The following is a 24,956-nucleotide window of genomic DNA, read 5'->3' as shown; positions in this document are numbered from 1 at the left end:
CACCGGGCTGGTCTTCCCTTCCCTGTCCCCTCGCTCCGCAGGGACGCCGCGGGGAGGGGGGAGGGGGGCAGCCGGGCGTCCGACCTCAGCCTCCTGGGGGACACGAGCCGGGGACCCCTTGAGTTTTTCTTGCCTAAGTTATTTGAGTCACAAAGGCCTCGTCCCCCACCTCCTGCTTCAGCTGGGTTGTTGGGTGGGGGTCGTGGATTTCGGGGAGGGGCTGTAATGTAAACTGTCCCCCTGCCAAAGGAGGGGGTAATCCTGGTGTGTCATTTCCTATTTCTTCCCATTTCCTGCACACTCCGCCCCCCCACCGGGGGACACGTGCGCTTTTGCCAGGGATGAGGGCTTCCTGGCTGTCCCCACTGCTCACGCGTCTCCGGGTACCGGGCCTGTCCGTGTGGCTTCACGGATCCCTGCGTGGAGGGCGCTCAGAGCCGGCAGGTCCTTGCGAGCTGCGCTCAGCCTCTCCCCACCGCCCCCCACAGGCCGAGAAAGGAAACGCACGGGAGGGGCGGCGTGAGCCTGCATGCGGGGACCCCCAGCTGGGAGCGCTGTGCCCGCGGGCAGCTGTGTCCCATCCATGTGTGTGCGTCCCGCTCCGTGTCCTATGTCCCTCTGTGTGCGCTCGAATGAGAACGAGAGATTGAGAAGCCTCCAGTCCCTCGACTGAAATCCGAGCACCTCCAAAACAGGAAACCGGGGTCTTCCTCCCACCCCATCCCCAGCCAGTCTTCCCTCTGTTCTTCCTGCCGCCAGCCACCCACGCCAGATTTCGAAATCTTGGAGACAAAACTAGTACTGTAAGATAAATTTTTTTGTACTGTATTTATTGTGTATAACGATTTTTTTAAAGGAGAATTCTGTACATTTAGAACTCTTGTAAATTAAAAATCGATCCTTTTTTTTTAAAACTGTACTGACGGCCCCCCCCCCCCCCGGCCCCCTTTGCTTTCGGGTCTCTGGGGACTTGTTTGGAGTCCGGGGGTAGGGGCGACAGGTGGGTGGGGAGGGGGATTGCGAGGGCTTAGTCCACATACACATGTGAGCCCCTACTGGGCGCCAGGCCCTGTTCCAGGCACAGGGGCGCAGCTGAACAAGGCAAGTGCCTGTCCTGGGAGGGCCAGCTTGGTAGTGGAGAAGGCAGACGGTGAAAACGTTCAGCCAAACGCAGGCGATTCGTATCATTCCTGCTAAGGTTCTGTGGTCTCTGGGAACACGGAATTAGCAAATACTGAACCATCGCTCCTGGGGGGAAATACAGGGTTAGCTTCCTGCCAGCCTCTGGTCACGTTTTTGTCAAGCCGTCAAGACATCGCCTTGTTTTGTGTGTGTTTCTGTTTAAAGACACCTCACCTAATGCATAGTGCTGATTCGTTAACATTGAACTCACGGCCAACGGCACTATAACTCGTGCCTGAGTGAAACTTCTCTAACCCGTGTTTTCTCCGTGAGGCACATCCCAGCCTCCTTGTGCTCAAGCACTTGGGACAGCACAAAGCACTACACCTGGGGGCCACTTAAAACAGAGAAATCAGGACTTCCCTGGTGGCGCGGTGGTTAAGAATCCACCTGCCAATGCAGGGCACACGGTTCGGTAAGATCCCACATGCCGCGCAGCGACTAAGCCCACGCGCCACAACTACTGAGCCTGCGCTCTAGAGCCCGTGCTCCGCAACAAGAGAAGCCATGGCAATAAGCCCGCGCGCTGCAAGGAAGCGTAGCCCCGGCTCGCCACAGCTAGAGAAAGCCCGCGCGCAGCAAGGAAGACCCAACACAGCCAAAAATTAAATTAAAAAATATATATATGAAAAATAAAACAGTGAAATCAACAGAAGCACAAAACATGTGAGACACGTGGCACGAAATAGACCCCCAAAAGGATACTTCATTTCCAGTACGAGGGCGCCGCCTTGGCGACTCAACGTTTTTGCCACTCTGTGCGTGTCCATGGAAGTGCTGCGAGTTTGTGGCATCACAGACATCTTAACAAGTGGACTCAATCACAGATAGGGCACCTGCTCACAGTGAGGATTGACTGTAAACGTGTACAGTGTCAGAGATGTGGGGAAAATCAAGCAGGGTGTGTTAGTTTCCCATGGCTGGCATAACAAAGTACCACCAATTGGGTGGGTGGCTTAAAAGAAAGAAATGTATTCTCTCAGTTCCGGAGGCTAGAAGTCTCAAATCAAAGTGTGAGCAGGGCCACAGTCCCTCTAGAGACTCTAGGGGAGGATCGATCCTTCCTTACCTTTTCCAGTCTATGGCCCTCCCAGGTGTTCCTTGGTTTGTGTCCACATCACTCCAGTCTCTCCTTCCAAGCCATCTTCCCTGTACATCAGTGTGTCTTATAAGGACACCAGTCATATTGGCTTAGAGCCTATCCTACTCCAGTATGAGCTCATCTTAACTTGATTCCATCTGCAAAGACCCTATTTCCAAATAAGATCACATTCATACCTGATTCACTAGGGGTTAGGATATTGACGTATCTTTTGGGGAGCCACAACTCAATCCATGACACAGAGTGAAGGAGTGGACAAAGCAGCTGCTATCCCCTAGAACCCCTTTGTGTGAACTAGAAAACGGCACCCCTTTCTCCTAGAGTTTGGAGAGCAGCATGTGACCTGGAGTCCAGCCCCCTTCATACAAGCGAGTGCTTTGTGTAGTGAACAACCCGCCCAACTGCACATGACGGCCCTCAGGATCAGGTAGGAGCGGAAGACTTCTTTGAGGAGGTGACATTTGAGCAGAGAGCTGCATGAAATAAGGGAGGGAACCACGGGGAGATCTAGGGATAGAGCACCCAAGGCAGTGAGAACAGGCAGTGCAAAGGCCCTGAAGCAGAAGTGTGGGTGGAATGTTAAACAGCGAGGAGGCCCTGTGACTGGAACCTAGGGAAGAAGGGGGTGCAGACAAGAGGTAAGGTCAGAGAGAACAAACGGGGCCTATCCTGAAGGATCTTGAGCCCCACGGTGATGACAGCTTTGACCGTGAGTGAGGCGGGAGCCCCAGGAGGGTTCCGAGCAGAGAGCTGAGCTGTTTTAGGTTTCCCGGGCGCCCTCTGGCGGCCGTGTGGGGAACCGACATGGCGAGGAGGCGACTTGCCATAGCCAGTGGGAGTGACGGCGGCTGAACTAGGATGATGCTCCCCGTTCCTCTTCAGGCCCCTGGGGGTGTTTGAGGGGGAGGAGCATATACATGGGATCTCCAGGAGAGGGACCGCCCCCCTTCCTAGCTCTAGACCTACTTCCCCCGCGTACGTAATAAAGCACTGAAGGAGAATGGCAGTTCTTAACATCCTCTAATCCCCTGCAAGCTCCCGGAAGACCTCACGTGGCCTGGCCGCGTAAAGAAGTTTGCCAGTGATTTCCACCTGCTCACGGCCTCAGTTCTGAAAGGCTGGCTGCATGCAGCCCGAGCAGAGGAACACGATGACTAACGTTTTCAGAACACTTACCAAGGCACTGCTCCGAGCCCTTCACCTGGGGTATCTCACAGAAGCCCCCGTGTGGGAATTGATAGTCCCACCTCGCAGGTGAGGAAACCGAGGCCCCGAGGGATGCAGTAAGTGTCAGACTGGGCTGCAAGCCCGGCGGTCTGGCTGGGAGCCTGCGACCTTCCCCTGTGCACACCCAGCTTGGGGGGAGGGGTGTATATAACAGCAAGCCTTGGCCCGCTGTGCAGGAGCCAGAGACGCTCCCCCTCCCGGGCCCCTGGGCAGGAGACCAAAACTGATCTCAACTCCTACGGTTAGTCCTTGGGACCAAACTTCTTTTTTCCATGTGGACCATTTTTAAAGTCTTTATTGAATTTGTTAACAATATTGCTTCTGTTTTATGTTTTGGTTTTTTGGCCGCAAGGCAATGTGGGATCTTAGCTCCCCCATCAGGGATCCGGCCCGCACCCTTTACACTGGAAGGCGAAGTCTTAACCACTGGACCGCCAGGGAAGTCCTGGGACCAAACTTCTTAGACGCTAGGGGCAGCAGAGTGGGCATCTGGGGGGTCCCTTTTCTACAGCTGAGCCATCTGGAAAAAGAGGCCAGGAATGGCTACCTCAGGGCCCAGATCACCTGGACACAGAGCAGGATTGGAACCCAAGATTGACAGTGTCCAAACTACAAGCTCACTGGCTGCCTTCTTCCACCTTTTTTTTTTTTAGTTTATTTATTTATATTTATTTATTTATTTTGGGCTGCGTTGGGTCTTCATTGCTGCTCGCGGGCTTTCTCTAGTTGCGGTGAGCAGGGGCTACTCTTCGTTGAGGAGCACAGGCTCTAGGCGCGCGGGCGTCAGTAGTTGTGGTGCATGGGCTTCAGTAGTTGTGACGTGCGGGCTTCAGTAGTTGTGGCACACGGGCTTCAGTAGTTGTGGCTCACGGGCGCTAGAGTACAGCAGGCTCAGTAGTTGTGGCACAGGGGCTGAGTTGCTCTGTGGCATGTGGGATCTTCCCGGACCAGGGCTCGAACCCGTGTCCCCTGCATTGGCAGGTGGATTCTTAACTACCGCTTCACCAGGGAAGTCCCTGAAGGCGTATTCCTAACCACTGTGCCACCAGGGAAGTCCCATCCGTATATTTTGAAAAATCCACAAGTCTGGTACTTTCCTGGCGGTCCAGTGGTTAAGACTCCACGCTTCCACTGCAGGGGGCCCCGGTTCGATCCCTGGTTGGGGGACTAAGATCCCACATGACGCACGGCCAAATAAAAAAAAATTTTTTTTTTTTAATCCACAAGTTTGTGACATGGTAATAGGGGCTGGTGTATCAGCTCACGATTAGCTGTGGGTCTAATCAGCGATGAGTGAACAATCCCTAGAAATTCCAAAACAACCGAAGTTGTGAGAACATCAGCGATTCCTCTTGCTGACAGTCTAAAATCCCTGCTCTCATGGAGCTCATGTTCTCGTGAGGGAGATCATCGCTGAAGCAGAGAAATGTAAAATATGTAGAGTGGTGATAAAGATAGCAGAGAAGAATAAAGCAGCGATAATGGATAAATCGTGGGAGATCAGGGAGGGCTTCCCAGAGGAGGTGACATTTGGGTGGAGACCTGAAGGAGGGGAGGGAGGGAGCCACTTGGATCCCTGGGGGAGACAGCATTCCAGATGGAGGAACAAGAAGTGCAAAGGCCCTGAAGTTGGAAGGTTGTATGAGGAACAGCGAAGAGGCCAGTGTGGCTGGAGCTGAGCGAGCGAAGGGGAGAGAGAAGGAGGTGAGGGCAAAGGGAGCCCGCAGATCGTTCAGGGTCTTGTGGGCCACTCTGAGGGCTTTGGCTTCTACTTGGAGTGAGAGAAGAACCAAGGAGAGTTGTGAGCAGAGGAGTTTCATGAAGTCGTTTAAGTTTTAAAATTATTATTACTGATAATAAATTATTAGTAGTATTGGTGTTATTGTTTTATTATTACTATTCCCATGTTAGGAAGGGAGACAGGGATGGAGTTTGAACCCGGGACCGGGAGCCCGCGCACTCACCCATCTCGCAAAGGCGCCCTGCCACTCCCCACCGGGGGGCGCCAGAGGCCCGGCGCCCGGTTTCGTGGGGGGTGCGGGGGGGTGGTGGCGGGGGCGCCTTGTCCCGCCCCCCCCCCCGCCCCTCCCGTCCCTCCTCCCTGCTCTCGGCCCCACCCGGCTCAGACGGCTCCGGACTGGACCGCGAGCACAGGCCGATCCGCGGGCGCCTTGAATCCCCGCGGGACCCCCGCCCAGCTCGTCCGCCCGGTCCAGCCGCCTGCGCGCCCCATCGGTGAGTGGTCCCCGACCGCAGCTGTCGCCTTCCAGCCTCCGCCCGCGGAGCCCCCGAGTCTGCCTTGGCTCTGAGTTATTTCCCTGCTCGCCAAAGACCCTCAGTTCCCACCCCAGTCACTGTGTAACGGTTTCCCGGGTCTCCCCACTCCCTTCCGAAACCTCCCTGTCTCCCCCACTCCCCCCAGCCCCTTCCAGTCTTAACAGCGTCCCCCACTCTCCTCCTCCCTCCCAGTGTCTCCCACTCCCTCATTCTCTCAGCCAGAGGGGATCCCCTCCTTGGGGTCTCGCTCCACCGCCCTCATCCATCTCTGTCCTATTTGGTCCCTCCTCCCACCCACAAGCTCCTCTCCTATCTCACCAACCCGATCGCCTGTCCAGTCAACCCCAAAGCGTCCTCCCCAAGATGTCCCCCAGGTCCCTCCCTGCATAGGGCACCACCCAGGGCTCCCTCCCTCTGCCAACATCCCAGGTCCTGGCTCCAGCCTCTCCTTTACCTCTCTGGCATACCTTCCCCGAATTCTTTTCCTTTTTTTTTTTTTTTTTTAAGTATCATTATGATTTTATGTATTTTAACATATTTGATTTGCAGTTATTTTTGATGTTCAAACTGTCCCATCTTTGGCCAGTGGGAGTCCTGTCAAGCTGAGTCTGTGTCCCTGTGACATGCCCCATCTATGTCTGAGCACTTCCCCACTGTCTGACCCAGGCTCACTTGTTCTTTCCCCACCTCAGCCCCAGAATCAGCCATTTCTCCAAGAAGCCTCAGTTTCCCTTTTAGTGGAAAATGGTATTTAGAGACTCCAATCTGACGAAAAGTTGGTTCTGTGAAAAGATCAGTGCAATTATAAACATCCAATTAGACTGATCAAGGGGGAAAAAAAGGAAAAAGCAGACACAAATGACTGATATCAGGAATGAAAGAGGGGACATCACTACAGATCCTACAGAGCATGAAAGGATAGTAAGGAAATGTAGAGAACACGGTCTGGGTGCTGCAAGTGCTCACTGCTGCTGGGTTGGTAATTATTTCTCTCCCTAACTCCTTAGACCTATGATAGGAGTGCAGGATCTGCGGTCAGGTTGCCTGGAGTCCCAGCTTGAGCACTTTCTAGCAAAGTGATCTCGGGCAAGTTGTTGCTATCTTCTTGAACCTACATTCCCTTGTCAGAAAAGTGGGGATAATAATAGCCCTACCTGACAAGGTTTTTGTGAAGATTAAATGAGTTAGAGCAGTGTCTGGCATGCATTGATCATAAATGTTACATTCTTGTGAATGCCCAAGCCCCATCATGATCTGGGGGGACCCAGGCAGTAGTTCAGACTCGTTTCTCATCCTTGTGCCCATGTGTCCAGCCACTCTGTCCATCCGTTCCACAGCTCCAGGTCATGATATCCCCCACCCTCTCTGCCTAAATGCCCTTGTCATGCCCACTCTTTAGGGAGCAGCTCAAAAGTCAGCCCAGCCAGAGTTTTCCCAATCCTGTGGTTGGCTCACCACGTCCCCCTCTGGTGCCTACGAGTCCACTTGCCCGGCATTTCCCAAGCATCATTGACTGCTTGGTGCCCAGGTTCTGTCCTCACTGGAGGCTCTGACTGTGTGGGGGGAGGGGGGGGCTGGTCTCTGAAGTCTTTTTGCATCCATAGCTCTTGACACATGGTGTGATTTCAGTGAAAATGTGCAAAATAATGGGAGGGGTGGAGGAGAAAGAAAAAGATGAAGGAATACGCTTCTTCCAATCGGCTTCTGCATCGTTCCCTTTGTTTATCTCTTGGTCTTCCACCATCAATCCCCCTTCTTCAATCATGCCATTGTTACTCTGTTTCTCTTCCTCCAGCTGGAATAATCACCTTCTTCCTCCTTCAGCCATCAACTCCTGCCATCCACCAACAGTGCTCTAAGAAGCTCCTCTTCCCTACCCATTCCACCACCGTCTTTCTCCATCTATTCGACCTCCTGGCTCCCTTTCTTCTCCACCTCTTCCTCCAGGCAGTCCCCCATCAACATCCTCTCCTCCCACAGGTAGCTCTCCCCCCGTGCATCTCCATCAGCGAGCTCAGCAGGCAGTGTACAGCCACCATGTTCAGCTGGCTGAAGCGGGGCGGGGCTCGGGGTCAGCAGCCCGAGGCCATCCGCACGGTGACCTCAGCCCTCAAGGAGCTGTACCGTGAAAAGCTGCTGCCTCTCGAGGAGCACTACCGCTTCGGGGCCTTCCATTCACCAGCCCTGGAGGATGCTGACTTTGACGGCAAGCCCATGGTGCTGGTGGCCGGCCAGTACAGCACGGGCAAGACCAGCTTCATCCAGTACCTGCTGGAGCAGGAGGTGCCCGGCTCCCGGGTCGGGCCCGAGCCCACCACCGACTGCTTCGTGGCCGTCATGCATGGTGACACCGAGGGCACCGTGCCTGGCAACGCCCTCGTCGTTGACCCAGACAAACCCTTCCGCAAACTCAACCCCTTTGGGAACACCTTCCTCAACAGGTGTGCAGGCAAGAGCCAGGAGTGCATCTTCCCGTCCCTGGCCCCCCAACCCTGCCCCATCCCTGCCTGTGTTTCTCTCCTTTTCAGCCCCAATTCCCTTCTCTCTACTAGATCCTTCCTCTTCCTGCCTTCTCTAGGGGAGCAGTTAAGCCAGGGACGCATGGGTTCAACCGCTGTCTAGCTGGGTGGCCTTGGGCAAGTGACTTAACCTCTCTGTTTCTCTCCTATCCTCATCTGGAAAATGGGGATAACCATCCCTGAACCTGATTCTCCTCGGTGCAGTCCCGGGTTCCCTTCTTATGTGTCCTCTCCTCCCGCCCCTCCCTGCACTGACCCCTGACCTTCCCTCTACCCCAGGTTCATGTGCGCCCAGCTCCCCAATCAGGTCCTGGAGAGCATTAGTATCATCGACACCCCAGGCATCCTGTCGGGGGCCAAACAGAGAGTGAGCCGCGGTGAGTGAGGCCCGGATCTCTGGGTCTGAGGGGGGAGGGGCTGGGGGCCTGGACTTTTGGGTCTGAGCGGGGAGGGTCCCAGGGTCTCTGCTAGGACTTGGGCCTGTGTCCGCGGGCCCTGAGCTGGTGGGGTAGCAGAAGGGAGCTGGTGGAAGGCTGTGATTCCTCCATGTTGGCACACGTTGAAGGGTGGGGGAGGCGTGTGGGTGAACACGTGCGAACGGGCTGCAGTTGCATATCTGGGTGGGTCTGGTGGATGGAGGGGGAGAGATCAAGAGAGACAGAGAGAGATACACAAAGTCAAAGATGGACAGAGATTCAGAGGGCGAGGCAGAGATACAGAGAGACAGGAGACCCAGCGAGGAGGCCGAGCCGGGCAGGCAGGCCCTGGGCCCGTGTGAGCTCTTGGCTCTGTGTCTGGGCCCCAGATGGGGCTGAGGAGGACCTGGGAAGGGGAATCTGGGCGGGCGCCAAGGGCGGCCTGGAATTTGTAAACAGCTGTGCAGGGGGAGCGTAGAGGGGTGGGGGTGAATTCCAGCGGGGCCTCCGAGGGAGCCCGGCCCCCACCCTCATTCCACCCAGCATTTCTGTCCCCTTCCACCCCTGTCCCACAAGGCCTCGGAGGCCAGAAACTGGGGCAAAGGAGGCTGCAGTGTGGGGCAGAGGGGAGTGGGAGGCCACTGCAGGGAGGCAAGGAGGCTGGGCCCCGGGGGGAGGGCGCGGACGGTTCCGGGAGGCCCTGGCTGCTGCCCAGGAGGCGCCTGTTCCCCGGAAGAGAGGCAGGAGGCAGCTGCAGAAGCAATGGTGGGCGGGGGTGGTGGGGGGAGCTTGGGGCGTGGGCCTGGGAGAGTCGGAGGGGAGGGAGGCCTCCAAGCCAGGGCAGGGGTGCAGGGTGGGAGCCCAAAGGAAGTGGGGAAGAACAGAGAACAGGGTCTCCTTCCCTTTCAGCAGAGGTAGGGGAAGAGGAGAGTCCGTCCATCTGTCTGTAAGGATGTGTGTGCGTGTGCGTGGGTGTCTGGGAGTTTGTGCCCGCGATTGTGGCAGGGTGTGACTTTGTGTGCAACTCTGAGGGACTCCGGGGGGCTTTGTGGGATTGTGTGGGACAGTGACTGGTGGTGTCTCCATAGGTGGTTGTATTGTGAAATGTGTGTGTGAGCGTGTTGGGCAAGGGAACTTTTCTGTGACTGTGCGGATCATGTAGTGTGTGTCTGGGAAAGTGTGTAATTGTGGGTGTGACTCTGAGGTGTCAGGGCTGTGCTTGGGACGGTGCCTGTGTGCGGCTGCGCCCTTGTGTGTGTGTGTGTGTGTGTGCGTGCACGAGTGTATCTTTTGTGTAACTATACGTGACTGTGTCTCTACTTTGGTGCGTGTGCTTGCGTGTGCCTGCTGCTGTTTCTCTGTGCGGGTCTCACAACGTCTCTGCGGTCGCGTGGCCACGGATATCTGTGTCGGTTCCAGACTGTGAGCGGGACTGCGTTTGGGAGTGTGCTTCTTGTAGTGTGCGGCTCTGATGGTGTCCAGGTGTACGCTCCGGAGTGCACACGTGTGTGTGTGCACGCGTGTGTGCACTGGTGGAGCATACGGCCTCTGCCTGGGGTATCTGTGAAGGCCACACGTGTGTGATTGTAGCATAGTGGAGGTTCACATCTGGCCTCTGCTCCTTCTAAACTGTGGACCTTGGCTGAGCCACTTAACCTCTCATGCCTCAGTTTTCTCATCTGTAAAGCGGGAACGTGATAGTATCAGCCTCATAGGTTGCCCTGAGGGTTCAATTTAAATGTCGAAATGTGTGAAGCACTTAGAGCAGTATTTGGCACACACTAGGTGCTATGGAAGTGCCCACGATGACTGCTTTTCCTCCGCAAGGCTGTCGTTGTGCGCCCCCGGGTGCCTCTCTGCCACGTCTCCCGTTCCCGCGCTGACTCAACCTCCCTCCCTCTGTCCCTCCCTGCATGAGACACACTTTCCAAAGCCGAGCCGCTGTGTGTGTTTGTGTAGACATTGGGGAGGGAGGGGGGGCCCCAGCTGCTGTCCCTCTGGTGACCCGGCCCTTTCTCCCCGCAAAACAGTGTCACCCACGCCCACCCCGTCCCATCCAGTCCCCAGTGGCTGCAGGAGCCTGTTTCCTCCCATGCAGGATTGGCCTGGCACCAGCTCCCCAGCAGAGCGTGGAGGCCCACGGGGCTGCTGCTCTGTTGCTTCCTACCTGCGTATCTGGAGTAAATCCCTTAACCTCTCTGTTCCTCAGTTTCCCCTTTTGGAAAATAGGGGTCATAAAGGTGCCTGTCTCCTGGGGTCGTTTTCAAGATTCAATAAGTTGAATCGGGAAGGGCATGAGGTGACTTCAGGTGAATCAGCGATGGCTCCCTGTCCTGCCAGTTAACTCCTCATCCCCCAGGTTGCCACTCTGTTCCCTCCTCCTGGAAGCCCTCCCTGACCACCCAGGCTGGGTCAGGCGCTCCCCTCTGGGCTGCTGCACCCCAGCCTGACCACTCTGGACTGTGAGCCCAGTAAGGACGGACCTGGGGCTGCCTGAGCCACACTGTGTCCCCAGCACAGAGCAGGTGGCTCTGGGCATGGCTCCTGGATGACCCCCCAGCGGTGTCTCACAGGCAACATGAGTAATGTTTGTTGAGTGCTTACCACGCGCCTAGCACCATTTTTTTTTATAAGAGTTTTATTGTGGTATAATTTACATGCCTAAAGCTCACTCATTTTAAGTGTATAGTTCAGTGCCAGGCACTGTTTAAGCTCTTTATATATCTTAGCTCATGTGTATTACTTAAAATTTTTTTTAAAATTTTACTTATTTATTTGGCCGTGCGGCATGTGGGATCTTAGTTCCCCCACCAGGGATCGAACCCGCGCCACCTGCATTGGAAGCAAGGAGTCTTAACCACTGGGCCACCAGGGAAGTCCCCTCGTGTGTATTCTTTTAATCTTCACACAGTTCTAGGAGGTAGGTCCTATGATGATTTCCATTTTACTGAGGAGGAAACAGAGGTTCAGAGAGGTTACCTGCTTGCTTAAGGTCACCTAGCTGATGGGGGCAGAGCCGGGATTCAAACGTGGGTCTTCCCAACTGCCAGGTCGGGGGGTCTCAACTGCTCCTCTCTCCCAAGCGTCACTTGTTGATGAATGAATGAGCGAACAAGCAAAAAAGCAAACAGCGTGAATGAATGAGTGAGTGAGGAAATGAAAGGTGAAAGGGATGAATGAATGGACCCAGGAGCCAGCTGTTGGGATGGGTGCCCCACGAAGGCAAGGACCTTGTCTGAGTGTTCTCTGTGGGACCCCCAGTGCCCAGGACAGGGCCTGGCACGCAGAAGACTCAGTAAATGTTGTGGATAAATGTAAAATATTTAACATCTGCTATGGCAAGAGCATAACCAGGGCCCGAGTGAAATCTTTAGTTGCTGGATGGTGGGGAGATCTGACGGATCCTGGGGAGGGGCTGGGGTGATGGAGGCACTCGGGGGCCTTGCGGGGGGTAGGGGTGGTGGGTTGTCCATAGAAGCACAGGGAGTCTATTAGGAACACTTGAGTGTTTCAATAACTGGGCCAATGCCCGCTGCTAATATCTGCCCAAAGAATGAATGAAAAAGGGGAGGGTGTGATTGTCGCCTGTAGTAGATGGCTTGAGAGACGGGGGCCAGAGTGATGGGGGAAATTCTGAAGGCTGTGGAGACAGAGCGGTGGGGCACTCTTGGGGCCTCAGCTGTTTCTCATAGACAAAAATTTCGAAGGTTAACAACCTGAACATCCGGTACAGTCTAACTTGAGTCCAAAGGAATGGCTGCATCCCAGTGGCTGGAGGCTCGGGTGCTGACCTCTGCCCCTGGCGCCCATGTACCACCCCCTCCCCCTAGGCTACGACTTCCCGGCAGTGCTGCGCTGGTTCGCCGAGCGCGTGGACCTCATCATCCTACTCTTCGATGCTCACAAGCTGGAGATCTCAGACGAGTTCTCGGAGGCCATCGGCGCCCTGCGAGGCCATGAGGACAAGATCCGTGTGGTGCTCAACAAGGCCGACATGGTGGAGACGCAGCAGCTGATGCGCGTCTACGGGGCGCTCATGTGGGCGCTGGGCAAGGTGGTGGGCACGCCCGAGGTGCTGCGCGTCTACATCGGTTCCTTCTGGTCCCAGCCCCTCCTGGTACCTGACAACCGGCGCCTCTTCGAGCTGGAGGAGCAGGACCTCTTCCGCGACATCCAGGGCCTGCCGCGCCACGCCGCATTACGCAAGCTCAACGATCTGGTGAAGAGGGCCCGGCTGGTGCGGGTGAGCAGTAATGGGGGGCTGGCTGAGCAGTAACCGGGGCTGGGGAGGCAGCGGCAGCTCTTGCCTTTCCTCTGATCCTCCTCTACGTGACTGCTGGTCCCTGGCATCAACTCTCTGATTAGTTAAGTTCTCTAATCTGAGAAAGTTCTCCTGCTGTGCCTGGCCCTGTGCCGGGTGGTGCTGGGAATACAGCAGTGACCAAGGCAGTCCAGGGGAGAAGACCACCCCATCCGCAGACAGTGACCATCCAACGTGGTCAGGGCTGAGACTGGGGAGCCCAGGGGAAATCCAGGAGGGCTTCTTGGAGGAGAGGGCATCTGAGCTGCAAACTGGAGGATGAGGAGGACAAAGAGGGGAAGAGATTCTAGAAAGCAGGACCAGCAAGTGCGTGGACTGGAGATGAGAACATGGCCAGCTCAAGGAAGAGGAAAAAATGTCAGTGTTGAAGCCAGTGTAGACAGTGGGAGTAACTGAATCTGAGGCTAGGGGCAGGGGTGGGGTGGGGTGGGTGAGAGATCACCCAGGGCTGTGGCCTGGAACTTGTGCTTTGTCCTGAGGGCACCGGGGAGCCATGGAAGGTTTCAGAGCAGGGGAGGGACAGGGTCAAACTCTAGCTGCCTTCTGGAGGGTGGATGCAAGGGCAGTGAGACTCGGCTCCCAGACCAGGGAGGAGGCTGGGGATTGAGGATCAAGGGGGAGCCTGGATCAGGACAGGGCCTCCGGGACTGGGAGGGCAGAGCACTGGTTTAAGAGCGTTTTGGAGGACGAATGGAACATTCACAGGGGAGGCTGCCTGCCAGGGTGGAGGTGGGGCAGGAAGCTGGGCAGGCAGAGAGGCCTGGAAGGTTATGGGGGATGGAGGAGCCTGAGGTGTTGGTTTAAGGAGCTGCAGAGAGGGGGTGAGTCAGAGCCCCACCCCCACCCCAGGAATCCTTGGGAGGGAGCCGCCCAGTGTGGTCGGCTCCTGAGGGCTCCAGAATCCACCTTTCTCTCGTCCTCTGCCCAGGCCCTGGACTGTTTCCGTCTGTCTTTCTGTCTCTCTCTGTGTGTGTCTCTCTCTACATCTCATTTCTACCTCTTTCTCAGTTTCTCTCTCTCCCTTATTGTCTCTCTTTTTTTCCTCTTCTCTTCCCTCATTCATTCTCTTTTCTCTCTCTCTTTCTCCATTCTCCCTCTCTCAGTCCTCCCTCCCTCAGTCTCCCCCTGGGTCACCCTCTTCCCCTACGGACCCCGGTCCCCCAGATCCCTCGGGGAAGCAGACAGCAGCGGGAGGGGGAGCCCAGGGTCCGTGGGACCCAGGGGTGGGGTGGGGCCGGACACCTGGTGCCCCCGCCACGCAGGAGGTGGCTCCGGAAACCCAGACAAACCCCGGAGTCCGGGACCCGCGCCCCGGCCCACCCCGCCCACCCACGTTATCTCTTCCTGGCACCTTCCGCGGCTTCCTCTCTGGAAAAGCCATTAGTGCCTGGCCTCCTCCTGTCTTCTGGGTTCCCGAGGAGCCGCCCTTAGGCCCCGTCCCCTCTCCCCGTTGGCCCGCTCTCGCAGGCCCCACCCACCGGCCTGGCCACACCCCTGCCCTGATTGGCCTTCTCAGACCTGCAGACCACTCCTTCCCCTTCCTCCTGCAAATCCATCTATGGCTCCCCAGTGCCAATCAAGACACAGGGTCTACAATGACCAAGCCTTGTTGCTTCTCCCCTGCCCCGTGTCACCCGCTCATCCCCCACGTGTGATTCTGCCACACTTGGTCCAGCCATCAAACAACAGCACACACCGTTTACCTCCCCATATGCTCTCCCCCAACAGTACAAGGCCTTTCCGCACTCTTGGTAACTACCCCTCTGTGCCTCAGTTTCCCTGTCTGTCCCAGTGTCCGATGTGGATGAGTCCTCTGGCTCTGCCCTTTGGTTGAAATGGTAGCTGCTGCTAGAAAGGGCGATTTCACTGTGCTGTGACACTTGAGGCCAGGGTCTTGGGAGGTTCTGATTCTAAGGAGACCAGGATGCCGTGAACCTTCATACCGAGCTCGCTGAGGTGACTCGATAGCATTAATTCAACAAACAATTATTGAGCACCTACAATGTGCTCCTGCACTGTTCTAGGTCCTGGGGATAGAGCAGGGAACGAAACCAGATAAAGTTTCTTTTCTTGTAGAATTGCTTTTTAATTGGGAAGTGGTTGTTAAACAAATTGATCTCTAATATTATATTGTATGTAATAAGGATTATGAAGAAAAATGAAGCAGAGAGAATGGTGAGAGGCTATTTTAGGGTCACTGGGGAGGGTCTCCTGGAGTAGGCGATATTTGAGCAGAGGCCTGAAGGAGGGGAAGGGGTGAGCAGAGTGGAGATCTGGGGGAGACCATACCCAGGCAGAGGGAACAGCAAGCGCAAAGGCCCTGAGGCCGGGACGTGCTTGAACAAGGAGCCCAGGGTGGTGGAGATGGGAGATGAGGATTCAGAGCCAGCCAAGGTGCCACCAAAATGTTTAGCATTCTAAACCTATGACTCATTAAAAGGACTTTTTTTTTTTAACATCTTTATTGGAGTATAATTGCTTTACAATGGTGTGCTAGTTTATGCTTTATAACAAAGTGAATCAGCTATACATATACATATGTTCCCATATCTCATCCTTCTTGCGTCTCCCTCCCACCCTCCCTATCCCACCCCTCTAGGTGGTCACACGGCACCGAGCTGATCTCCCTGTGCGATGCAGCGGCTCCCCACTAGCTCTCTATTTTACATTTGGTAGTGTATATATGTCCATGCCACTGTCTCACTTCATCCCAGCTTACCCTTTCCCCCTCCCCGTGTCCTCAAGTCCTACGTCTTCATATCTGCGTCTTTATTCCTGTCCTGCATCTAGGTTCTTCACTAAAAGGACTTTTTAACGAGTGCTTTTAATTGAACATTTAAGACCATCTCATGGGAAAGCACTCATGTTCTGTCAAACGTGCCCCCTCCCACCTCTGACCCCAATGGCTCTCAGGTCCTCTTCCTTGCAGGCAACCCCCGTGAGTAGTTTCTTGTGTCTTTTTCCAGATATATTCTATTTTTATTTAAGCCTATCCATTTAATTATTGAGCTTCTTATTAAAAATAGGACATATGAATGCTCTTTTCTTTCTCTCCTTTCTTTTTTTTATAAAAATATTTATTTATTTATTTGGCTGCGGCGGGTCTTAGTTGCGGCGTGAGGGATCTTCGTTGCGGCGTGCGGGATCTTCAGATGCGGCGCGTGGGATCTTTTAGTTGCAGCATGTGGGCTCTAGTTCCCTGACCAAGGATCGAACCCGGGCACCCTGCATTGGGAGTGCAGAGTCTCAGCCCCTGGACCACCAGGGAAGTCCCCTCCTTGTTTGCTTTTCGATAACTTATGAGATCGTGGCTCAAAGGTTCTCAAGTTCATTGGTTTATTCCACAAATATTTCTTGAGTCTTTTCTCTGCACACTGTACCGACGCTGGGGACAGAGCGAACAGACAAGGTCCCAGCCCTCCTGAAGCTCACATTCTGATGGAAGGAGACAGAATAAGTAAACTCACAGATAAATGAAATAATGATGAATTGTGATAAGTGCTGTGAATGAAACAATAAAAGTAAAGGTAGAAAGGAATTGGATGGTGGTGCTTGTGGCACCTGCTTCCCATAGGATGGCCTCTGTGAGGAGGTGACATCAAAAGGAAGCTGAAGGAGCCAGTTGTTGGGAGACTAGGGCAGAGTTCCAGGTGGGGAGTAGCACGTGCAAAGGCCCTGAGGTAGGAAAGTGGTTGGCATGCTGATTAAAAAAAGGACAGCAGGTGAGGAAGCTGGAGCAGATGGAGGGAGATAAAGTTGCATGAAGTGGGAGGAGCCAAGTCGTGTAGAGCAGTTTCAGGCCCTCATTACACTCTTAAAAATTATTGAGGCCCCCCAAGAGTTTGTATGTACACGGATTAAATCTTTCTATATTAACCATATTAGAAGTTAAAACTGAGGGTATTCCCTGGCGGTCCAGTGACTAGGACTCAGCACTTTCACTGCCATGGCCTGGATTCAACCCCTTATCGGGGAACTAAGATCCCACAAGCTTCGCGTTACATCCAAAAACAAAAAACAAAAAACAAAAAAAACCAGTAAGTTAATACTGAGAAAACGTTTCATATTCATTTCTCTCATAATATTAATTAACCAACAATACTTATATAATTTATTTTTTCGGCCGTGCCGCGTGGCTTGTGAGATCTTAGTTCCCCGACCAGGGATCAGACCTGTGCCCTCAGCAGTGAGAGCACAGAGTCCTAACCACTGTACCGCCAGGGAATTCCCAAACAATACTTATATCCTTATTAATAAGTAACACTTATTATAAATGTTACCTATACATTTTGATCATGTCGAAGTATACTAGTGAACAGATATTGATAATAATTAACATTGTAAGATCATTTAAAATAGCAAGAAAAAATCTACTGCCTGTTAACCTAAGTAACAGATGTTGTATGAAAATTAACTGTTTTCCAAACCCCAAAAAAAACCCAACTTAGGGAGGACAGTGGCCCTGTTTTACATGTTTGCAAATCTCCTTAATGTCTGGCTTCAGAGGAGACCTCTGGATTTGTGCATTTGTTTCTGCAGTCAATTGCGATATCTTTTAGCCTTTAAAAACTCAACTGTCGGGCTTCCCTGGTGGCGCAGTGGTTGAGAGTCCGCCTGCTGATGCAGGGGACACGGGTTCGTGCCCCGTTCCGGGAAGATCCCACATGCCGTGGAGCGGCTGGGCCCGTGAGCCATGGCCGCTGAGCCTGCGCGTCCGCAGCCTGTGCTCCGCAACGGGAGAGGCCACAACAGTGAGAGGCCCGCGTACCGCAAAAAAAAAAACAAAAAAAAACTCGACTGTCCACTGGGGAGGAAATGAGAGTAAAAAGACACACAACACCTTAATATTCTTATGAAAATAGTTTTGAGTCTGAAAACCCCTGAAAGGGTCTCGGGGACCCCGGGCCACGCTTTGAGAATTGCTGCAGTAGGGCCTTATCAGCTGTGGGAGGAATTTTGCACTTGGATAAGAAACAAATTGATACATAGTAGCAGTGTCTCATGGTGCCGCACTTGTTCCTTAAAACAGCAAAACAAAACGAAACAAAAACGACCCTCCAGCTGCTACTTCATGGGGGAAGGATTGGAGGGGCTGGAGGGGCCAGAGGAAAAGCCAGGAGTCCAGTGGGGTGACTGGTGTGTCCCCCCAGGCAAAAGATGGGATTGCTGGGATTGGGGGTGCAGCAACTGAGGTGCAGAGAAATGGAAAAGTAGAAGAGAGATTTAGGAGTTAAAACGGCTCGCTGATGAAATAGATGTGGCCAGTGAGGAGAGAGAATCAAATCAGGAATGATTTTCAGATTCCTGGGCTCCACTGGGTAGGGAGAGGTGGAGGTGCCGTTTGTCTCCCGAGATGGGCACAGCTGAGAGTGGCACGGCTCTGGGAGCTGGACCTGAATTCCATTGCGGGCGTCCTAAGACGGAGCTGTCCAGGAATGTTGACAAGGCAATCAGCTCTGAGTCTTGAGCTCCAGGGAGAGGGCAGGGCTGGTATGTAGATTTGGCAGTGGACATGGAGGGATGTTTATGCCACGGGAGGGGCTGAGAGTACCTAGAAGAGATGGGAAGCCCTTGTACCCACGGCAGCAGCAGCTCACCTGTAATTGTTAGAAATGCATATTCTCAGGCCCCACCCCAGACCTAGTGAATCAGAAACTCCGGGCAACCCATGTTTTAACGAGCCCTGCAGGTGACCGTGAGGCAGGCTTAGGTGAGAACTCTCCTCCCCACAGGTTCACACCTACATCATCAGCTACCTGAAGAAGGAGATGCCCTCTGTGTTTGGGAAGGAGAACAAGAAGAAGCAGCTGATCCTCAAGTTGCCTGTCATCTTTGCCAAGATTCAGCTGGAGCATCACATATCTCCCGGCGACTTCCCGGACTGCCAGAAGATGCAGGTGGGAGGCCGCCCAGGAGCAAGGCATCAGGGGTGATGTGATGGGAAGGTTGGCTTCCATGGGCTCCGGGATGGGACCTTGAAAATTAGAGGGATGGATGGCAGGTTCCTGAAAGCACTTCCCACAAATGATTCTGTGGGAGCGTGGTTTTGTGAATTAAGGGAGTGAACAGCAAACCCAAAGCAACTGTGGCTTCGTTAGGATAGAAGTTTATTTCTCTCCTTCATAAATGTCCTGGAATATGGTCCAGGGCTGGTTTGGTGCTTTACAGAGCCAGGGACCCAGTCTCCTTCTGTCTTAATTCTCCTCCAAGTCTGGCCTCCAGTCCCAAGAACCCCATCATGGTACAAAATGGCTGTGGAAACCCCAGCCATTGTGTCTGCATTCCAGCCAGAAAGAAGAGGGGGAGGAGCGGTGCGGGAGGGGAAGCTAATGGTACAGTCTCTCTCTTTAAAAACACTTACTAGAACAGTGCTGTCCAATAGTACTTTCTATGGTGACTTTCTATGCCGTGCTGTCCAATGTGGTAGCCATTAGCCACATTAAAACTGAAAGTTTAGGTTTTAGTTTTAACTAATTTAAATTTAAATAACCACATGTGGCTACTGCATTGAACAGGGCAATTCTAGAGTTGCATGTGCAACTCGTGCTGACATCCAATTGGCTAGAACTTAGTCACATGGCCACAGCTGCTGCAAGGGAAGCTGGGAAGTGTAGTCTTTTCTCTAGGTGGCCAGATACCCAGGTAACGTTCAGGGATTCCATACTGAGGAAGAAAGGAAGATGGATATTAGGGGATAACCGGAGGCTCCTCACATGTCCAGGCCTAGGATTAACCAGTGTCAGGGGAAGCACTGAGTCTGGGTGTGGCAGTGTGGGGTAAATGAAGAGCCGCAGGAGGTGGGCAGGGCAGGAGTGACAAATGGACGTGGGGACAGAGGTCCAGGCTCAGGCATGGAGGCAAGGACTAGCGCCCCTGGCCCAGGCTCTGTTTTGAGGTTGTGTTAGGCTGATACTGGAAGCCTGTGACCTTTAGGTCTTAGATATTTCTAGTTCAATACTGAACAATTATAACAGAGTGAATTTCCCCTTGGTCACTGACTAGCTCTGTGAACCTGGTCAAGTCACTTAACTTTTCTGAGCCTCAGTTTCTTCAGCTGGAAAATCGGCATCCTGATAGTATCTACCTTGGATGCTTAATTGGCCAGTGTTCGCGATGTCCTTAGACAGTGTCTGGCACAGAGTTTGGGCCGAATCAAGGTTTCTCAGCCTCCACACTCCTGACATTTGGGCCCAGATAATTCTTCCTTGTAGGGGGTGTCCTGTGCATTGCAGGCTGTTTAGCAGTATCCCTGGCCTCTGTTCACTAGATGCCAGTAGCACCCCCGAGTTGTGACAATCAAAAATGTCTCCAGGGGCTTCCCTGGTGGCGCAGTGGTTAACAGTCCGCCTGCCAATGCAGGGGACACGGGTTCGTGCCCCGGTCCGGGAAGATTCCACATGCCGCGGAGTGGCTGGGCCCGTGAGCCATGGCCGCTGAGTCTGCGCATCCGGAGCCTGTGCTCCGCAACGGGAGAGGCCACAACAGTGAGAGGCCCGCGTACCGCAAAAAAAAAAAAAAAAAATGTCTCCAGATATTGCCCACTGTCCCCCGGGGGACACCGTCATCCCTGGTTGAGAGCCACTGGGCTAGATAAAGAGCAGCTGTGAATATTACACTGACATTTATTGAGCACTTCATCCAGATGAATTCATTTTGCCTTTCCCACCTTCCAGTGACGGGAGTGCTAGTTCTCAACCTGTTTTACACATCTGGAAACTGACAGGGAAACCAGAGAGGTCAAGTCACTTGACTGAGGACACACAGCTCCCAAGTGGCAGAGCTGGGTTGGAACCTGGGCAGCCTGGCCCTGGAGTCCTCCCTACTCATCACCATTAATCACACCCCCATCTCTTTATGGTCATGATCAGTGGAGCTCTCTGCCTTGGCTCTGGAAATTAATGTGGTGCTGCGATATGGATTGGTCTTTGCTGCAACTCTTCTGGGGCAATCGCTTTAACAGCTGCACGTGTGAGAAGCAGCGTGACCACAAACCCAGCCCTGCAGCGGCTCTAGTACCAGATGACTTCTTGCCCCGGGGGTGGGGGGTAGTCCCAGGATCTCCTGATGACCTGTCCATCCCAAACCTAACCTCCAAATATGGAGCAAGCCGCTTAGCCCTTTCTGTGTGGTGGGGTAACAGAGCCAGCAGGGTGGCAGGAATTGCATTTTCTCAACTTGCATAATGGTGGGGATGCTGACTGGGCAGCTGGGGTACCGTAGAGGGTGGGCAGGACTGAGGGCTGATGGGTGTGCTCTGGTAAAGCCGTGGGCTGATGTCAAAATGTTGAAATCCTTCTCTACCAGCTGGTGAAAGGCCCCTGCTCTCCCTACTGTCCAGGGATTCTGGGGTCATGCCCAGCACTGGGTGGGGTGGGGGGCACCGTGGGACCTTGCTGCCCAAGTCTCTTCTGAGTGGTGGGTACCCAAGTGGATTGGGGTGTTCAGATAATCAAATACTTCTGCACCTCTCTGTCAAGAGCTGCCCGGAGCCAGCACGGGGCTGGGGGGCTTCGGGATGGTGCCCCCTGACTTCTCTGTGTTCCCCTCCCCACAGGAGCTGCTGATGGCTCACGACTTCACCAAGTTCCACTCGTTGAAGCCGAAGCTGCTGGAGGCGCTGGATGAGATGCTGACCCACAACATCGCCAAGCTCATGCCCCTGCTCCGGCAGGAGGAGCTGGAAAGCACAGATGTGGGCGTGCAGGGGGGCGCTTTCGAGGGCACCCACATGGGCCCCTTCATAGAGCGGGGGCCTGACGAGGCCCTGGAGGACGGTGAGGAGGGCTCGGATGATGAGGCTGAGTGGGTGGTGACCAAGGACAAGTCCAAATATGATGAGATCTTCTACAACCTGGCACCGTCCGATGGCAAGCTGAGCGGCACCAAGGCCAAGACCTGGATGGTGGGTACCAAGCTCCCCAACTCTGTGCTGGGCCGCATCTGGAAGCTGAGCGATGTTGACCGAGATGGCATGCTGGACGACGAGGAGTTCGCCCTGGCCAGCCACCTCATCGAGGCCAAGCTCGAGGGCCACGGGCTGCCCACCAACCTGCCCCGCCGCCTGGTGCCACCTTCCAAGCGGCGACACAAGGGCTCCGCTGAGTGAGCCAGCCGCTGCCTGCCGGCCCTTCCTCCCTCTTGCCCTGCTGTGGCTCCCCAGCTCTGGATGGCTGCACGCACATTCCCACCCTGGCCCGTGCACCCTGCCTGCCCACTCTCCCAGCTGCAAGGATGGGGGTCCCTCTGCCCCCCACTGCCAGACAGTGGGGACCAGGGGAGGGGCAAGGCTTCTCTGCCCACCCTTCACACCTCTACCCTCACGTACACTTAGCACATCATTCGACACTAATACACACACACACACACACAGAAGCATCCATCCATGCATCATTCATTCAAAAATTTGTTTGAGCACCTACTATGTTCAGGGCTCCTTCTAGGCACTGGGGATTACAGCAGAGAGCAAAACAGACACCTCTATATGCCCTCATGGAGCTGACATTCTCAGGAGAGACCACCTACAGAATCACTCAAACACACAGAGACACACCCCCAGGCCTAACCCGTCTGATCCGTGATTCTGAGCAGGACCCCTCATAAGTGAGCGGCCACTTGGTTGAAATGACTAACAGTCATTTCCTTGCCCTGCTTCCTCTTGCCCAGCCAGGCGGGGACCCTCCACCCCATGGTGTCCTCAGGTCTTGGCACCACTGGGGGCTCAGGGGGGAGACACACCTCCTACTTCCTCAGCTGGACCCCCTCAGCCCCTCCCCCCAGTTCCTGCCACACCCCTTTCTTTAAGAAGGATCCTCTGCAGACCAAAAACCGCCTTCCATCCCTGCTTCTCCCAGAAGGCGTCTACTCCGAGGCCTTTCTGTCCTCCACTCACCTGCCCTGGATTGAAAGCCCAGCCTGCTCCCCCCACCTCAGGCTCCCCGCAGCTGGTGGTCCGAATTTTAGACTGCTGGGGCACAGCCTCTCGGCCCACCATCAGTCCATATTTAAGTGGAGCCCCTGCCAGATAGGCCCCAGGATGTTATTTTAGTCCCCTTTTCAGGGACGTCGTGGGGGGAGGGGCTCTTGGTGCTACAACCCTCCCTTCCCTCCCCTAAAGGGAACTCTCACCCCCCCTACACACACACCTTTTCCTGCCTTCACTACGTATTAGTGCTTGACCCTGGTGGGGGACCACACGGAAAAGATGGGGAAGCGCGAAACAGATGGGGACGATGCCCCCTCCAAGGTGTTTGCTGGGATTCCCACGCCCATCACCCCTCACCCCGTGCCTGGGAGGGGATTGTGAACGTAATAGCGTTCCCACAGTGCAAATAAAGCCATGGCTTCTTTCCCTGTGGGAGTCAGGCTGTCTTGGGACGGATTAGAGGTGGGGATCGCTCTCCCCACCAAACCCTCTGGGGAAGGAGAGCCCTGGGCAGAACTTCAGGGGGGTACCCTCCAAGCTCTCAGGGGCAGAGGTGGAGGCCGTGACTCAATGCTGCGGGAGCCTGATGACTCAGGCCTGGGCTGGGGACCAGACCGACATATTTTCCGAAGAAAAGTTACTCTGAGGCCCTCCCTCCGGGACATCCCTCCCTCAAACCTCCTGCCGCGGGGGCCTGGGAACCAAGCCCTGGGCCGTGGGGTTGTGTGTATGTGTGTGTGTGCCAACTTGGTTACAAGGTGCCCCCGTCCTCCTCCCTGCCCGCCGACGTCCACCCACACAACCTGGGTACATAGCTTCTGACACGAAACACCGAGGACAAGCGGGCTCCCGGAGGGGTAGGAGGTGATGCTGCCCATTAGGACCACCAAAGTGTGCGCACGCGCTCGCTCACGCCCAGGGGGGATCCCGCTCGTGGTCTCGCCGACTCACACCCGAGGCCACACCCACGGCCCCCGGGACACTCTGGCCTCGCGCCCTCCCCGCCCACGCGCGCCCGGTGGCGCGGCTCCTGGCGCCCCCTGGTGGACACACGAGAGCTAGGCTGGCCGGTCGCTGAACCCCCTGCCCCAGGTGGTGGGTGATCAGGTCTCCAGGGCCAAATCCCGGGCCTGTCACCTTCCCCAGGCCGAGTTCCGCTGTGTAACCCCCCGCGTGGCGCCTTCCTTCTCTGTGCCTTTTTTCTTTTCGAGTGGAGAACGGCCTTATGAGGCTCTGGAGCCCTACGGATGGTTGCCAGGGCCCAAGGGCATCTGAGCTCCTTTCCTTATTTGTAAACAGCATAGATTAATTGGTTCTAAGATAAAGTCTCAGGGGGCGAGGTAATAACAATAGTTAACATTTAGATCCCGGCACAATCTTAAGGGTTTTGTATATATTACTTTGTTTAATCTCCAGAATAACCTATGAGGCAGATGAACCATTATCGCCCCCATTTTACGGATGAAGCAACTGAGGCACAACTATGTAGCTTACCCAAGATTAATGATTCTGAGCCTGTGCTTCTAGGGTTCTAATAATGTATGTTTCTAACATTTCTCGCACGTAAATGTTCTGTGCTGCCAACCTCGACATTCCGAAAACTCTTGATTTCCAAGATTCTAGGGTTGGAACATTGACAGGTCAAACGTTCTGAGATTGGAAAGTCTTGTGTGCCGAATCTGTCACTGACGGGTATAACTTTTCTTTTTTAAGAAAACTAGATTTTTAAAAAATACAACAAATTAAAAATGATACTCAGATTTTAAAAGAATTCCTAGGCGACCAGGAAAGGTATTTTGCCTAGGGCTAGGGCCCCAAACCTACAACCTGGGGGGAACCGGAATCTGCAGAAGAGGGAGGAGCCATTTATCCTTTACCAAGATACTAGCCTCCCCGCCCCTTTGCGTCTCCAGCCACCCTACCAAGATGGCGGACGCCGGAAGTAGGTCACGGGAAGGGGCGGGATTTCGGCGCGCGCATGCCCCAAACC

General features: G+C 54.4%; 1 protein-coding gene across 1 annotated transcript; it reads left to right on the top strand.

The window, feature by feature from the left end:
• The first annotated feature begins 5,636 nt into the window (after window positions 1-5,636).
• Window positions 5,637-23,396, top strand: EHD2 (EH domain containing 2). The gene is made up of 6 exons (XM_065898612.1): window positions 5,637-5,746; window positions 7,769-8,229; window positions 8,587-8,684; window positions 12,554-12,966; window positions 18,777-18,941; window positions 21,599-23,396. The coding sequence occupies exons 2-6, from the start codon at window positions 7,826-7,828 to the stop codon at window positions 22,148-22,150; spliced, it is 1,632 nt and encodes a 543-aa protein (XP_065754684.1). The 5' UTR covers window positions 5,637-5,746; window positions 7,769-7,825; the 3' UTR covers window positions 22,151-23,396.
• The last annotated feature ends 1,560 nt before the right edge of the window (window positions 23,397-24,956 follow it).

Source organism: Phocoena phocoena, chromosome 20 (assembly GCF_963924675.1).
Source record: "Phocoena phocoena chromosome 20, mPhoPho1.1, whole genome shotgun sequence".
Classification (NCBI taxonomy): Eukaryota; Metazoa; Chordata; class Mammalia; order Artiodactyla; family Phocoenidae; genus Phocoena; species Phocoena phocoena.
The sequence above is the reverse complement of the archived record's forward strand: the minus strand, read 5'-3'. Positions and strand labels throughout refer to the sequence as shown.